The sequence below is a fragment of the Rhinoderma darwinii genome, chromosome 12 (assembly GCF_050947455.1).
Source record: "Rhinoderma darwinii isolate aRhiDar2 chromosome 12, aRhiDar2.hap1, whole genome shotgun sequence".
NCBI classification, from domain to species: domain Eukaryota; kingdom Metazoa; phylum Chordata; class Amphibia; order Anura; family Rhinodermatidae; genus Rhinoderma; species Rhinoderma darwinii.
Window position 1 is genome coordinate 4,899,264 of NC_134698.1, and position 16,738 is coordinate 4,916,001.

The 16,738-nt window shown below is 53.5% G+C and overlaps 2 protein-coding genes across 11 annotated transcripts in view; one reads left to right on the forward strand and one right to left on the reverse strand.

Annotated features, from left to right (window-relative positions):
• METTL25B (methyltransferase like 25B) overlaps positions 1-1,335 on the reverse strand; it is an 85,406-nt gene extending 84,071 nt beyond the window's left edge. For 3 of the 8 annotated variants that reach the window (XR_012851438.1, XM_075844699.1, XM_075844698.1), the window contains exon 1: positions 1,154-1,240. Coding sequence is in view for 4 of the 8 variants with exons in the window: in XM_075844699.1 (XP_075700814.1) it covers positions 1,154-1,188 (35 nt within the window). In the remaining 4 variants the exon portion in view is untranslated. The other 5 variants (XM_075844703.1, XM_075844704.1, XM_075844700.1 and 2 more) reach the window with 4 other exon arrangements.
• LOC142665144 (interferon-stimulated 20 kDa exonuclease-like 2) lies at positions 87-13,423 on the forward strand. Of its 3 annotated transcripts, XM_075844712.1 has the most exons (5): positions 87-903; positions 9,711-10,096; positions 10,169-10,638; positions 12,070-12,270; positions 12,467-13,423. In XM_075844712.1, exons 2-5 carry the CDS (start codon positions 9,814-9,816, stop codon positions 12,578-12,580), a joined length of 1,068 nt encoding a protein of 355 aa, XP_075700827.1. In that variant the 5' UTR covers positions 87-903; positions 9,711-9,813; the 3' UTR covers positions 12,581-13,423. The 3 variants fall into 3 exon arrangements, with proteins under 3 accessions (XP_075700827.1, XP_075700825.1, XP_075700826.1); XM_075844710.1 differs by having other exon boundaries at positions 91-903; positions 9,711-10,638; XM_075844711.1 differs by lacking the exon at positions 87-903 and adding an exon at positions 986-1,092 and having other exon boundaries at positions 9,711-10,638.
• Positions 13,424-16,738: the final 3,315 nt, after the last annotated feature.

The window sequence follows — 16,738 nt, forward strand, 5'->3', positions numbered from 1 at the left end:
GGGGTCTGTGATTGACAATAGCGCTGGCGGTTTTACACGGTATCGGCGGTCTGTGGTGACCTAGATCACTATCACCGGGTCAGGACGGTTTCGGGGGTTATGTCACGACAGACATTTGTGTCACATCCACAGGACACTACAAATGTCTGATAATTGCGGGTCCCGCCTCTCTGCAGAACCGCGGTCCCTGACCCCGATCCCTCCTGGTGACGCGTCCGCCAGCCGTCGCATCCAGACAATCAGCGCTGAACGAAATTACGGGAAACAGCGCGTCCACCGCTCCATTCAATCACGCTCTTCGTCTAGATGCGGCGGCGGTCCCCGTTGTCATAGTTACGGGGTCCAGAGCCGGGATCGCACCCGTTACACGTCCGGTGGTTTTCCTATAAACGCACGAGTTGGGAAATTTGAATTAAAGAAAATTTACGCCAAAGACTGTGAAATACGGAAATCAAAAATGAGTCGCGTTCGGGGAAAAATACATTTTCCGAGCGCCTAAAAATGTTAAAAACCCCCGAGCACCGACCTTACAATTCTGCGCCGTTTCGTCTCCGCCGTGTGGTGATGTCACTACGGACAGGGGACGCCGCCGCCATTGCGCTACCATGACAACGGTGGACGCCAGGTTACCCCGAGAACATAATATATAATAATTCACCTCAAAATGTGCAGTGTGGGGATAATATTGGGGGCACCGACTGCCCCTCACCCCTTTATTATTGCCACCTGTCTGGGGTATCTAAGCCAAGTAGGTGTGATACAGCGTGTAACCCGGCAGCACGGTGGGGGCCCCCTCACGTGACACAGGCCGCGTCCTCCCCCCGCCATGTCCGCCTCTCCTCGTGTTGTGGACGTGACACCCGGAAGCCGCATGTGTCGTCTCTGCTCCGGCCCGTGTGTCTGGTAAGTCTCTCCCCCCCCCTCGCTTCGGTCCTCTCACATATTCCCGCCTTATTACATCACGACGACGAGCGGCCTGCACATCCCCGGCGTCTCCTTACAGCGCGCCCGAAACTCTGAGGCGGCGTCCCGGCCTGCGCTGTACGAGAGTCCGCCGTGTCATGTGCGGCCTCCACGGCGTGTAGAACTGAGGTCATTATGAAGGGTTAATGTAATGCTATAGATAATAATATATATAAACACCGCGTTATACCCGCATATATATATATCACCGCCCGGAGCCGCCATTATCCCGTGTAATCACCCGACCTCATAATAACCGCGTGTGATCGGTACTAGACACCGGCTCTACCTGAAGATGATATCGCTACAACTGAACAGGCGACTATCTGATACTGGGAAAGCCGAGTGCGGATTAGTAGGAGTGACGTCAAAGCCCCGCCCCCGTAGGTTGTCGTCTGAGGGGCCTAACTAGGAAAGACTGGGCCCTGCAGCCCCCCTTATAGATAGTGCCCCCCCCCTGTAACCAGCGTCACCCCCACTTGTATATAGTGCCACACAGCTCCCCCCGTATATAGCACCACACAGCTCCCCCTGTATATACCGCCACACAGCTCCCTCTGTATATAGCACCACACAGCTCCCCCTGTATATACCGCCACACAGCTCCCCCCGTATATACCGCCGCACAGCTCCCCCTGTATATAGCACCACACAGCTCCCCCCGTATATACCGCCACACAGCTCCCCCCGTATATACCGCCACACAGCTCCCCCTGTATATACCGCCGCACAGCTCCCCCTGTATATACCGCCACACAGCTCCCCCTGTATATACCGCCACACAGCTCCCCCCGTATATACCACCACACAGCTCCCCCCGTATATAGCGCCACACAGCTCCCCCCGTATATACCGCCACACAGCTCCCCCTGTATATACAGCCACACAGCTCCCCCCGTATATACCGCCACACAGCTCCCCCTGTATATACCGCCGCACAGCTCCCCCTGTATATACCGCCACACAGCTCCCCCTGTATATACCGCCACACAGCTCCCCCCGTATATACCACCACACAGCTCCCCCCGTATATAGCGCCACACAGCTCCCCCCGTATATACCGCCACACAGCTCCCCCTGTATATACCGCCACACAGCTCCCCCTGTATATACCGCCACACAGCTCCCCCTGTATATACCGCCACACAGCTCCCCCTGTATATACCGCCACACAGCTCCCCCCGTATATACCGCCACACAGCTCCCCCTGTATATACCGCCGCACAGCTCCCCCCGTATATACCGCCACACAGCTCCCCCTGTATATACCGCCACACAGCTCCCCCTGTATATACCGCCACACAGCTCCCCCCGTATATAGCGCCGCACAGCTCCCCCCGTATATAGTGCCACACAGCTCCCCCCGTATATACCGCCGCACAGCTCCCCCTGTATATACCGCCGCACAGCTCCCCCCGTATATACCGCCACACAGCTCCCCCCGTATATACCGCCACACAGCTCCCCCTGTATATACCGCCACACAGCTCCCCCTGTATATACCGCCACACAGCTCCCCCCGTATATACCGCCACACAGCTCCCCCCGTATATACCGCCACACAGCTCCCCCTGTATATACCGCCACACAGCTCCCCCCGTATATAACGCCGCACAGCTCCCCCCGTATATACCGCCACACAGCTCCCCCCGTATATACCGCCACACAGCTCCCCCCGTATATACCGCCACACAGCTCCCCCTGTATATACAGCCACACAGCTCCCCCCGTATATACCGCCACACAGCTCCCCCCGTATATAGCGCCACACAGCTCCCCCTGTATATACCGCCACACAGCTCCCCCTGTATATACCGTCACACAGCTCCCCCTGTATATAACGGCACACAGCTCCCCCCGTATATACCGCCACACAGCTCCCCCCGTATATACCACCACACAGCTCCCCCCGTATATACCACCACACAGCTCCCCCCGCATATAGCGCCACACAGCTCCCCCCGTATATACCGCCACACAGCTCCCCCTGTATATACCGCCACACAGCTCCCCCTGTATATACCGCCACACAGCTCCCCCCGTATATACCGCCACACAGCTCCCCCCGTATATACCGCCACACAGCTCCCCCTGTATATACCGCCACACAGCTCCCCCCGTATATACCGCCACACAGCTCCCCCCGTATATACCGCCACACAGCTCCCCCCGTATATACCGCCACACAGCTCCCCCCGCATATAGCGCCACACAGCTCCCCCTGTATATACCGCCGCACAGCTCCCCCTGTATATACCGCCACACAGCTCCCCCTGTATATACCGCCACACAGCTCCCCCCGTATATACCACCACACAGCTCCCCCCGTATATAGCGCCACACAGCTCCCCCCGTATATACCGCCACACAGCTCCCCCCGTATATACCGCCACACAGCTCCCCCCGTATATACCGCCACACAGCTCCCCCTGTATATACAGCCACACAGCTCCCCCCGTATATACCGCCACACAGCTCCCCCCGTATATAGCGCCACACAGCTCCCCCCGTATATACCGCCACACAGCTCCCCCCGTATATACCGCCACACAGCTCCCCCTGTATATACAGCCACACAGCTCCCCCCGTATATACCACCACACAGCTCCCCCCGTATATACCACCACACAGCTCCCCCCGTATATACCGCCACACAGCTCCCCCCGTATATACCGCCACACAGCTCCCCCCGTATATACCGCCACACAGCTCCCCCCGTATATACCGCCACACAGCTCCCCCTGTATATACCGCCACACAGCTCCCCCTGTATATAGCACCACACAGCTCCCCCCGTATATAGCGCCACACAGCTCCCCCTGTATATACCGCCACACAGCTCCCCCTGTATATACCGCCACACAGCTCCCCCTGTATATACCGCCACACAGCTCCCCCCGTATATACCGCCACACAGCTCCCCCCGTATATACCGCCACACAGCTCCCCCCGTATATACCGCCACACAGCTCCCCCCGTATATACAGCCACACAGCTCCCCCTGTATATAGTGCCACACAGCTCCCCCTGTATATACCGCCGCACAGCTCCCCCCGTATATACCGCCGCACAGCTCCCCCTGTATATACCGCCACACAGCTCCCCCTGTATATACCGCCACACAGCTCCCCCTGTATATACCGCCACACAGCTCCCCCTGTATATACCGCCACACAGCTCCCCCCGTATATACCGCCGCACAGCTCCCCCCGTATATACCGCCGCACAGCTCCCCCTGTATATAGTGCCACACAGCTCCCCCTGTATATAGTGCCACACAGCTCCCCCTGTATATAGTGCCACACAGCTCCCCCTGTATATAGTGCCACACAGCTCCCCCTGTATATACCGCCACACAGCTCCCCCTGTATATAGTGCCACACAGCTCCCCCCGTATATACCGCCACACAGCTCCCCCCGTATATACCGCCACACAGCTCCCCCCGTATATACCGCCACACAGCTCCCCCCGTATATACCGCCACACAGCTCCCCCCGTATATACCGCCACACAGCTCCCCCCGTATATACCGCCACACAGCTCCCCCCGTATATACCGCCACACAGCTCCCCCCGTATATACCCCCGCACAGCTCCCCCCGTATATACCCCCGCACAGCTCCCCCCGTATATACCGCCGCACAGCTCCCCCCGTATATACCGCCGCACAGCTCCCCCCGTATATACCGCCACACAGCTCCCCCCGTATATACCGCCACACAGCTCCCCCTGTATATACCGCCACACAGCTCCCCCTGTATATACCGCCACACAGCTCCCCCCGTATATACCGCCACACAGCTCCCCCCGTATATACCCCCGCACAGCTCCCCCCGTATATACCCCCGCACAGCTCCCCCCGTATATACCGCCGCACAGCTCCCCCCGTATATACCGCCGCACAGCTCCCCCCGTATATACCGCCACACAGCTCCCCCCGTATATACCGCCACACAGCTCCCCCTGTATATACCGCCACACAGCTCCCCCTGTATATACCGCCACACAGCTCCCCCCGTATATACCGCCACACAGCTCCCCCCGTATATACCGCCACACAGCTCCCCCCGTATATACCGCCACACAGCTCCCCCCGTATATACCGCCACACAGCTCCCCCCGTATATACCGCCACACAGCTCCCCCCGTATATACCGCCACACAGCTCCCCCCGTATATACCGCCACACAGCTCCCCCCGTATATACCGCCACACAGCTCCCCCCGTATATACCGCCACACAGCTCCCCCCGTATATACCGCCGCACAGCTCCCCCCGTATATACCGCCGCACCGCTCCCCCCGTATATACCGCCGCACAGCTCCCCCTGTATATAGTGCCACACAGCTCCCCCTGTATATACCGCCACACAGCTCCCCCTGTATATAGTGCCACACAGCTCCCCCCGTATATACCGCCACACAGCTCCCCCCGTATATACCCCCGCACAGCTCCCCCCGTATATACCCCCGCACAGCTCCCCCCGTATATACCGCCGCACAGCTCCCCCCGTATATACCGCCGCACAGCTCCCCCCGTATATACCGCCGCACAGCTCCCCCCGTATATACCGCCACACAGCTCCCCCTGTATATACCGCCACACAGCTCCCCCCGTATATACCGCCACACAGCTCCCCCCGTATATACCGCCACACAGCTCCCCCCGTATATACCGCCACACAGCTCCCCCCGTATATACCGCCACACAGCTCCCCCCGTATATACCGCCACACAGCTCCCCCCGTATATACCGCCACACAGCTCCCCCCGTATATACCGCCACACAGCTCCCCCCGTATATACCGCCACACAGCTCCCCCCGTATATACCGCCACACAGCTCCCCCCGTATATACCGCCGCACAGCTCCCCCCGTATATACCGCCGCACAGCTCCCCCTGTATATACCGCCACACAGCTCCCCCTGTATATAGTGCCACACCTCTCCCCCTGTATATAGCGCCACACAGCTCCCCCCGTATATACCGCCACACAGCTCCCCCCGTATATACCGCCACACAGCTCCCCCTGTATATAGTGCCACACAGCTCCCCCTGTATATACCGCCACACAGCTCCCCCCTGTATATACCGCCACACAGCTCCCCCTGTATATACCGCCACACAGCTCCCCCCGTATATAGCGCCACACAGCTCCCCCCGTATATACCGCCACACAGCTCCCCCCGTATATAGCGCCACACAGCTCCCCCCGTATATACCGCCACACAGCTCCCCCTGTATATACCGCCACACAGCTCCCCCTGTATATACCGCCACACAGCTCCCCCTGTATATACCGCCACACAGCTCCCCCTGTATATACCGCCACACAGCTCCCCCTGTATATAGTGCCACACAGCTCCCCCTGTATATAGTGCCACACAGCTCCCCCTGTATATAGTGCCACACAGCTCCCCCTGTATATAGTGCCACACAGCTCCCCCTGTATATACCGCCGCACAGCTCCCCCTGTATATACCGCCGCACAGCTCCCCCTGTATATACCGCCGCACAGCTCCCCCTGTATATAGTGCCACACAGCTCCCCCTGTATATACCGCCACACAGCTCCCCCTGTATATAGTGCCACACAGCTCCCTCTGTATATACCGCCACACAGCTCCCCCTGTATATATCGCCACACAGCTCCCCCTGTATATAGCGCCACACAGCTTCCCCTGTATATACCGCCACACAGCTCCCCCCGTATATACCGCCACACAGCTCCCCCCGTATATACCGCCACACAGCTCCCCCTGTATATACCGCCACACAGCTCCCCCTGTATATACCGCCACACAGCTCCCCCTGTATATACCGCCACACAGCTCCCCCTGTATATACCGCCACACAGCTCCCCCTGTATATAGTGCCACACAGCTCCCCCTGTATATAGTGTCACACAGCTCCCCCTGTATATACCGCCACACAGCTCCCCCCGTATATACCGCCACACAGCTCCCCCCGTATATACAGCCACACAGCTCCCCCAGTATATACCGCCACACAGCTCCCCCCGTATATACCGCCACACAGCTCCCCCCGTATATACCGCCACACAGCTCCCCCTGTATATACCGCCACACAGCTCCCCCTGTATATAACGGCACACAGCTCCCCCCGTATATACCGCCACACAGCTCCCCCCGTATATACCGCCACACAGCTCCCCCCGTATATACCGCCGCACAGCTCCCCCCGTATATACCGCCACACAGCTCCCCCTGTATATACCGCCACACAGCTCCCCCCGTATATACCGCCGCACAGCTCCCCCCGTATATACCGCCGCACAGCTCCCCCCGTATATACCGCCACACAGCTCCCCCCGTATATACCGCCACACAGCTCCCCCCGTATATAGCGCCACACAGCTCCCCCTGTATATAGTGCCGTGTGGTGCTATATACAGGGGGAGCTGTGCGGCGGTATATACAGAGGGAGCTGTGTGGCGGTATATACAGAGGGAGCTGTGTGGCGCTATATATACAGGGGGAGCTGTGTGGCGCTATATACGGGGGGAGCTGTGCGGCGGTATATACGGGGGGAGCTATGTGGCGGTATATACGGGGGGAGCTGTATGGCGCTATATACAGGGGGAGCTGTGTGGCGCTATATACAGGGGGAGCTGTGTGGCGGTATATACAGGGGGAGCTGTGTGGCGGTATATACGGGGGGAGCTGTGCGGCGGTATATACAGGGGGAGCTGTGTGGCGGTATATACAGGGGGAGCTGTGTGGCGCTATATACAGGGGGAGCTGTGCGGCGGTATATACAGGTGGAGCTGTGTGGCGGTATATACGGGGGGAGCTGTGTGGCGGTATATACAGGGGGAGCTGTGTGGCGGTATATACGGGGGGAGCTGTGTGGCGGTATATACGGGGGGAGCTGTGCGGCGGTATATACAGGGGGAGCTGTGTGGCGGTATATACGGGGGGAGCTGTGTGGCGGTATATACGGGGGGAGCTGTGCGGCGGTATATACGGGGGGAGCTGTGCGGCGGTATATACAGAGGGAGCTGTGTGGCGCTATATACGGGGGGAGCTGTGTGGCGGTATATACGGGGGGAGCTGTGTGGCGGTATATACGGGGGGAGCTGTGCGGCGGTATATACGGGGGGAGCTGTGCGGCGGTATATACGGGGGGAGCTGTGCGGCGGTATATACGGGGGGAGCTGTGCGGCGGTATATACAGGGGGAGCTGTGCGGCGGTATATACAGGGGGACCTGTGCGGCGGTATATACAGGGGGAGCTGTGCGGCGGTATATACAGGGGGAGCTGTGCGGCGGTATATACAGGGGGAGCTGTGTGGCGCTATATACAGGGGGAGCTGTGCGGCGGTATATACGGGGGGAGCTGTGCGGCGGTATATACGGGTGGAGCTGTGCGGCGGTATGTACGGGGGGAGCTGTGCGGCGGTATATACGGGGGGAGCTGTGCGGCGGTATATACGGGGGGAGCTGTGCGGCGGTATATACGGGGGGAGCTGTGCGGCGGTATATACAGGGGCAGCTGTGTGACATTATATACAGGGACAGTACATATAGTAACTCAGGATCAGTACAGGATAAGTAATGTAATGTACACAGTGACTCCACCAGCAGAATAGTGAGTGCAGCTCTGGAGTGTAATACAGGATGTAACTCAGGATCAGTACAGGATAAGTAATGTAATCTATGTACACAGTGACTCCACCAGCAGAATAGTGAGTACAGCTCTGGAGTATAATACAGGATGTAACTCAGGATCAGTACAGGATAAGTAATGTAATGTATGTACACAGTGACTCCACCAGCAGAATAGTGAGTACAGCTCTGGAGTATAATACAGGATGTAACTCAGGATCAGTACATGATATGTAATGTACACAGTGACTCCACCAGCAGAATAGTGAGTGCAGCTCTGGAGTATAATACAGGATGTAACTCAGGATCAGTACAGGATAAGTAATGTATGTACGCAATGACTCCACCAGCAGAATAGTGAGTGCAGCTCTGGAGTATAATACAGGATGTAACTCAGGATCAGTACAGGATAAGTAATGTAATGTATATACACAGTGACTCCACCAGCAGAATAGTGAGTGCAGCTCTGGAGTATAATACAGGATATAACTCAGGATCAGTGCAGGATAAGTAATGTAATGTATGTACACAGTGACTCCACCAGCAGAATAGTGAGTGCAGCTCTGGAGTATAATACAGGATGTAACTCAGGATCAGTACAGGATAAGTAATGTAATGTATATACACAGTGACTCCACCAGCAGAATAGTGAGCGCAGCTCTGGGGTATAATACAGGATGTAACTCAGGATCAGTACAGGATAAGTAATGTAATGTATGTACACAGTGACTCCACCAGCAGAATAATGAGTACAGCTCTGGAGTATAATACAGGATGTAACTCAGGATCAGTACAGGATAAGTAATGTAATGTATGTACAGTGACTCCACCAGCAGAATAGTGAGTGCAGCTCTGGAGTATAATACAGGATGTAACTCAGGATCAGTACAGGATAAGTAATGTAATGTATGTACACAGTGACTCCCGCAGCAGAATAGTGAGTGCAGCTCTGGAGTATAATACAGGATAAGTAATGTAATGTATGTACGCAGTGATTCAACGTTTACACAATAGTGGGTTCCCTCTCCAACTGGAGGAAAATAGAGTTTAGTCTGCCGTAGTGGAAAGGATTCTTTACTGTTAGAGCGCAGTATAAGTAACGTGGGTCTGTGTTTTCTAGGTGATGACGCTTTCTCGCCGCCCAGCGCCTGGATACTCCTTACTGTGCAGTGACGCAGGGACGGTGCACATCTCTTAGTCCGCTGCTGACGTTGCCGTGATTCATGATGACGGAGCTGTTTATAAACCTGGACTTTTCCTCCTGCCAATCAAAAAAACAACCCGTGCAACAAGGAAACCGAAAGCACCAGCAGTTCCTAAAGCGGAGGAGACTTCTGAAAAAACGGGTTTTCCTCAATCAGAAGCAGATACAGAACGGGAAACCGGGACAGGAGAGGAAATCATGGGACCACAATAAACAGAACGGACAGGCGGACAGTAAGAAGGGCGGCCATGACAGGACGGGGAAGCTCAATAATAACACGTTCCACCAGCAGAGGGCGCCAGGCACATCATCCCGGACTGTTTCTGTGGGGGCGCCAGGCACATCATCCCGGACTGTTTCTGTGGGGGCACCAGGCACATCATCCCGGACTGTTTCTGTGGGGGCGCCAGGCACATCATCCCGGACTGTTTCTGTGGGGGCGCCGCGCCAGCCCAGCACAATAAGCATCAGTATAAATTGTGCTCCGAATCACCCGCGCCATTCCTCGGCCTCCGAGGGTCATAAATCTTCTGCAACCGACGGCGCCAAGAAGCCTTCCAAGCCGAAGTATAACCCGCTCAGTAAGAATGACCGCGTCCTCCCGCCCGTGGTAACGGGGCCAAGCTACAAAATGGTTGCCATTGACTGTGAAATGGTGGGCACCGGGCTGAAGGGACGGAACAGCGCCCTGGCACGGTGCAGCATTGTGACTTACCAGGGAGACGTGGTGTACGACAAGTACGTAAAGCCCGGCAGTCCCGTAACCGATTACAGGACGAGATGGAGCGGGATTCGGAGGGAGCATTTAATAAACGCCATCCCGTTCACTGTGGCGCGAAAAGAGGTGAGTGCCCGAGATCAGGCGGTAAGAAATGGCCGTTGGCGGCCCCAGTAGCCCATTGTAATTTATTGGTGCCCCGCACCGCTACCTTGGCGACAATGGCGTCATGTAATGCGTCTCGGGTGCAGCTCGTACAGGACACCTAGTACCAGCCTGAGGGGGGATTCAGTCTGAATGGACATTAAGGGGGTACGACGGTGGCCGTGCTGCTCTGCGGTTATTGACTGAAGCTGCACCTCACAGACGTTCTCCTCTACCCACCATAGCGTCCCAAGCACCCAGCGTATGGCAAAAGTGTGATCTTCTGGCATACGTCGGGCCGGTATACATGTCGGGGAATACTTCTGACGTAAGAAAAAAACGAAGTGTGAACAGAGCCTTATATACATAGTAGGGGGCGGGCAGAGCAGGAAGTCTGTGAGGTGCAGCTTCAGCCAATAACCTCAGAGCAAGAAGTGATGTCAGAGAAGAGGGCGGCTTTTTGGTACATCCCAATAACATGCAGCAGTAGTTGTTTGACCCTTTGCCGACATTTGACTTAGGGTGACGTCATAGCTGGCTAGGGAAGGTGCGGCGCGGGCTCACAGCTGACACTTCACTGCACTTAGATGCCGCGATCAATAGTGACTACGTCATCTGAGCCATTAGAAAGAGGAGGACCACCACCACCCCCCTCCCTGAAAAGCGATTTACGGGGTGCAAATGGTTGTCATGGCAGCCTGGGGGGCCTAATGAAGTTCTCCAGGTCTACCATCCCTCAGCTACTATCAAGCCACACCAGAGGCCGAGCTGAATTGACCTGTAAACAACTGTTTTTTTTTTTTTTTGTTTTTTTTTAACTTTAATTATTGACAAGTTATGAACATTATTTGATTTATGCAAATTTTTCTAAATGCCCAGCTGGGCGTTTTTTTACTTTCCGCCAAGTGGGCGTTGTAAAGAGCAGTGTATGATGCTGACCAATCATTCCATGCCCAGCTTGATCCACAGCACAGCCTGATCTCGCGAGATTACGTTGTGATGTCACTTCCTCCCGCCGCTCCGTCTGAAGGACCTGCGGGAGGAAGTGACATCACAGCGTAATTCCACTTTACTCATTAGAAAAATTTGCCCGGAGTTTCACTTTAAATTAAAAAAGCAACTATGACCAGGCAGCCGGGCTCTTCATTCCGGGGATAGACACGTACCCCAACTCACCGACCCCCATAATGTTATCCGCCATCTTTATGACACACCTTAAAGGGGTCCTCCACCTACATGTATTCCTGCACAGAGGAATTGAAATCACATCGGGAACGAATTTGATCTAAATTCATATTCCATCCCCTGTACTGATAGAATTGTTGTTGCGTGCAGCCACCACTAGGTGGCGATAAGAACATATGGATTTATACAGCGCCCATTAAACTTATACCCTTCTTGTCAATCCTGCAGGTCCTAAAACTGCTCCACGGTAAGATCGTCATCGGCCACGCCATCCAAAACGACTACAAGGTCCTGAGCTACTTCCACCCTAAGGAGATGACGCGAGACACGTCCAAGATCCCGCTGCTGAACCGCAAGGCCGGCTTCCCGGAGAAGGAAACGGTGTCCCTGAAGCGTCTCTGTAAACAGCTTCTTAACAAAGACATCCAGGTACCGACCCCGTGCCCTTCTGTCCTGTATACAATGTCACCACGTCCAAACCAGCGGCTGCCGCCACCGAGACCAGAGCGCGGCACCTCGCGTGTTACACACAGGGCGCCCCCGTGTGTTCAATAAACTTTATTACCAGTCTTGGATCGTGCCCTTTGACCGATACTTGACGCCCGTATATTTTGTCTTTTTGTAGATGGGAAGAAGCGGCCATTCCTCCGTAGAAGACGCCAGGAGCACAATGGAGCTGTACCAGGTCGTGGAGGCGGAGTATGAGCGGGAGCTGGCGGCGGGCATCGTCCAACAGTGACGAGACCTCCCTCCTCCCCGGGGACCCCAAGTTTTATTATTGCTGAAAAATGTTTTATACGACATCCGGGTTCATGGGAATTAAATCAGACTGCCGCCTACCCCGTGTCCTGTATGTCATCGGTGTGGAAAAGGAAGGTTTTATTAATGGACAATGACCAGAGTTGGGACCCCCACCCTGATCCCGAACCCCCTATTTCTCCACTACACCCCCCGCAGTGAGGAGGACCTGGAACAGAACATGTGTCCTGCCGCTCCATTCAATGTCTATGGGACTGATGGACGCGTGAAAGAAACGGACGCTGCTCCATTCAAGCTCCTCTTCATTTCGGTCGAGCAGAAAGGTGGGCTTGTGATCGGTGGGGGTCCCAGCGATCAGACAATTATACCCTATCCTGGGGTTAGGGGATAATTGTCTATTCTGGGAATACCCCTTTAAGGCATGGGATCACCGCCGTCAGACCTGAAGTTTTCTGTCAGAGAATCGCATGAAGGGCAATTCCCCCCAAAAAAGTGATTGTCAGAATCGCTCCGATTACCAACAGGAGGAAACCGGGAACACGACAGAGACACCGGGGGGGTCACATTCACCGCCCTGCGGACCATCCACAGAATACAGGCTGCTGCTGGTGTTGGAGCTCTGCTGAGGGGATGACGGAGGATATTGGGAGTTATATTCCCTGCAGTTTCTGAGACTCGTGATTGGCGCTGTCCCGCATCATTCTCATCATGTACGGCTTTAGGGATTTGCACTTTAGACTTCTCCCTTGACAGCGTCGTCCGGTTTCAGCAAATTAATGTTATTTTTTTTGTATAATTAAAAGTTATACAATTTTCCAATTTACTTGCTGTATTAATTCCTTATGATTTTCAAGATCTCTGCTTGTTGTTATTCAGTAGGAACATTTAATGTTTACTTAGTCCTTCATATGACCAGGACAGAACTAGCAGGTGCATGGCTCGTTACAGTTGCAATATGTGCATCACCGCTATGTCTTGTAACGATCCCAGCACCTCTGTCCACATGACCATGTAACGATCCCAGCGCCTGTGTGTCCATCACATGACCAGGTAACAATCCCAGCACCTGCGTGTCCATCACATGACCAGGTAACGATCCCAGCGCCTGTGTGTCCATCACATGACCAGGTAACGATCCCAGCGCCTGTGTGTCCATCACATGACCAGGTAACGATCCCAGCACCTGCGTGTCCATCACATGACCAGGTAACGATCCCAGCGCCTGTGTGTCCATCACATGACCAGGTAACGATCCCAGCGCCTGTGTGTCCATCACATGACCAGGTAACGATCCCAGCGCCTGTGTGTCCATCACATGACCAGGTAACGATCCCAGCGCCTGTGTGTCCATCACATGACCAGGTAACGATCCCAGCGCCTGTGTGTCCATCACATGACCAGGTAACGATCCCAGCACCTGCGTGTCCATCACATGACCAGGTAACGATCCCAGCACCTGCGTGTCCATCACATGACCATGTAAAGATCCCAGCACCTGTGTGTCCATCACATGACCATGTAACGATCCCGGCACCTGTGTGTGCATCACATGACCATGTAACGATCCCGGCACCTGTGTATCCATCGCATGACAATGTAACGATCCCAGCACCTGTGTGCCCATCACATGACCATGTAACGATCCCGGCACCTGTGTGTCCATCACATGACCATGTAACGATCCCAGCACCTGTCCATCACATGACCATGTAACGATCCCGGCACCTGTGTGTCCATCACATGACCATGTAACGATCCCAGCACTTGTGTGCCCAGCACATGACCATGTAACGATCTCGGCACCTGTGTCCATCCAAACGACAACATGCGGTAAATGTGCGGGATTATAGGGTCGTGAGTTATATGTTTATGAATGGGGAACAACACGGTGGGCGAAGAAAATGTGACGCATGTGCCCGTATTTGACCATAAAGTGCCAGTAGGAGGTGTAAGCTGTCATCTTGGTTTTGTACACTAGGTGGCAGTGTTGCTCTAGTGTGTATTATATACTGCATAACGCCACACATGTGTATATGTCTCTAGATTTCAGGCCCCGCAGTCTGATAGGGTGACTGGCAGGAGTACAGCCGGGTGTCGCACATCTCCAGGTGGCGTCATTCTCCGGTACTGATATAGATGTATTACAGCGGGTACTGCCAAGATGTCACGGGCGATGCCGTCCAGGCGAGGACTCGTATATCAGTCACACAAGTGTGAACACAGGTATCCAGCGTGATGACTACACGAGTGTAAGCTCCTAAGGCGAGAATGCCGTCACCGGGGAATGTCATCTCATGGAGTTCAGTAATATGGCATGATGGGGAATGTAGAGCTGTGTGGTTCTCTGAGACCGTATCACACATGATAGGATTAGATACAATGGATCAGCATATTGTATCTTACATGATGCGATTAGATACACAGCTCAGCAGACAGTATCACACATGATAGGATTAGATACAATGGATCAGCATATTGTATCTTACATGATGGGATTAGATACACAGCTCAACAGACAGTATCACACATGGTAGGATAGATACACAGCTCAGCAGGCTGTATCACACATGATAGGATTAGATACACAGCTGAGCAGACTGTATCACACATGATAGGATTAGATACACAGCTCAGCAGACAGTATCACACATGATAGGATTAGATACACAGCTCAGCAGACAGTATCACACATGATAGGCTTAGATACACCAGCTCAGCAGACAGTATCACACATGATAGGATTAGATACACAGCTCAGCAGACAGTATCACACATAATAGGATTAGATACACAGCTGAGCAGACCGTATCACACATGATAGGATTAGATACACAGCTCAGCAGACAGTATCACACATGATAGGATTAGATACACAGCTCAGCAGACAGTATCACACATGATAGGATTAGATACACGGCTCAGCAGACAGTATCACACATGATAGGCTTAGATACACCAGCTGAGCAGACAGTATCACACATGATATGATTAGATACACAGCTCAGCAGACAGTATAACACATGATAGGATTAGATATACAGCTCAGCAGGCTGTATCACACATGATAGGATTAGATACACAGCTGAGCAGGCTGTATCACACATGATAGGATTAGATATACAGCTCAGCAGGCTGTATCACACATGATAGGATTAGATACACAGCTGAGCAGGCTGTATCACACATGATAGGATTAGATACACAGCTCAGCAGACAGTATCACACATGATAGGATTAGATATACAGCTCAGCAGGCTGTATCACACATGATAGGATTAGATACACAGCTGAGCAGGCTGTATCACACATGATAGGATTAGATACACAGCTGAGCAGACAGTATCACACAGGATAGGATTAGATACACAGCTGAGCAGGCAGTATCACACATGATAGAATTAGATACAGGGCTCAGCAGACAGTATCACACATGATAGGATTAGATACACAGCTGAGCAGACAGTATCACACATGATAGGATTAGATACAGTGCTCAGCAGACAGTATCACACATGATAGGATTAGATACAATGGTTCAGCAGACAGTATCACACATGATAGGATTAGATACAATGGTTCAGCAGACAGTATCACACATGATAGGATTAGATACACAGCTGAGCAGGCAGTATCACACATGATAGAATTAGATACAGGGCTCAGCAGACAGTATCACACATGATAGGATTAGATACACAGCTGAGCAGACAGTATCACACATGATAGGATTAGATACAGGGCTCAGCAGACAGTATCACACATGATAGGATTAGATACAATGGTTCAGCAGACAGTATCACACATGATAGGATTAGATACACAGCTCTGCAGATAGTATCACACATGATAGGATTAGATACACAGCTCAGCAGACAGTATCACACATGATAGGATTAGATACACGGCTCAGCAGACAGTATCACACATGATAGGATTAGATACAGTGCTCAGCAGACAGTATCACACATGATAGGATTAGATACAATGGTTCAGCAGACAGTATCACACATGATAGGATTAGATACAATGGTTCAGCAGACAGTATCACACATGATAGGATTAGATACACAGCTGAGCAGGCAGTATCACACATGATAGAATTAGATACAGGGCTCAGCAGACAGTATCACACATGATA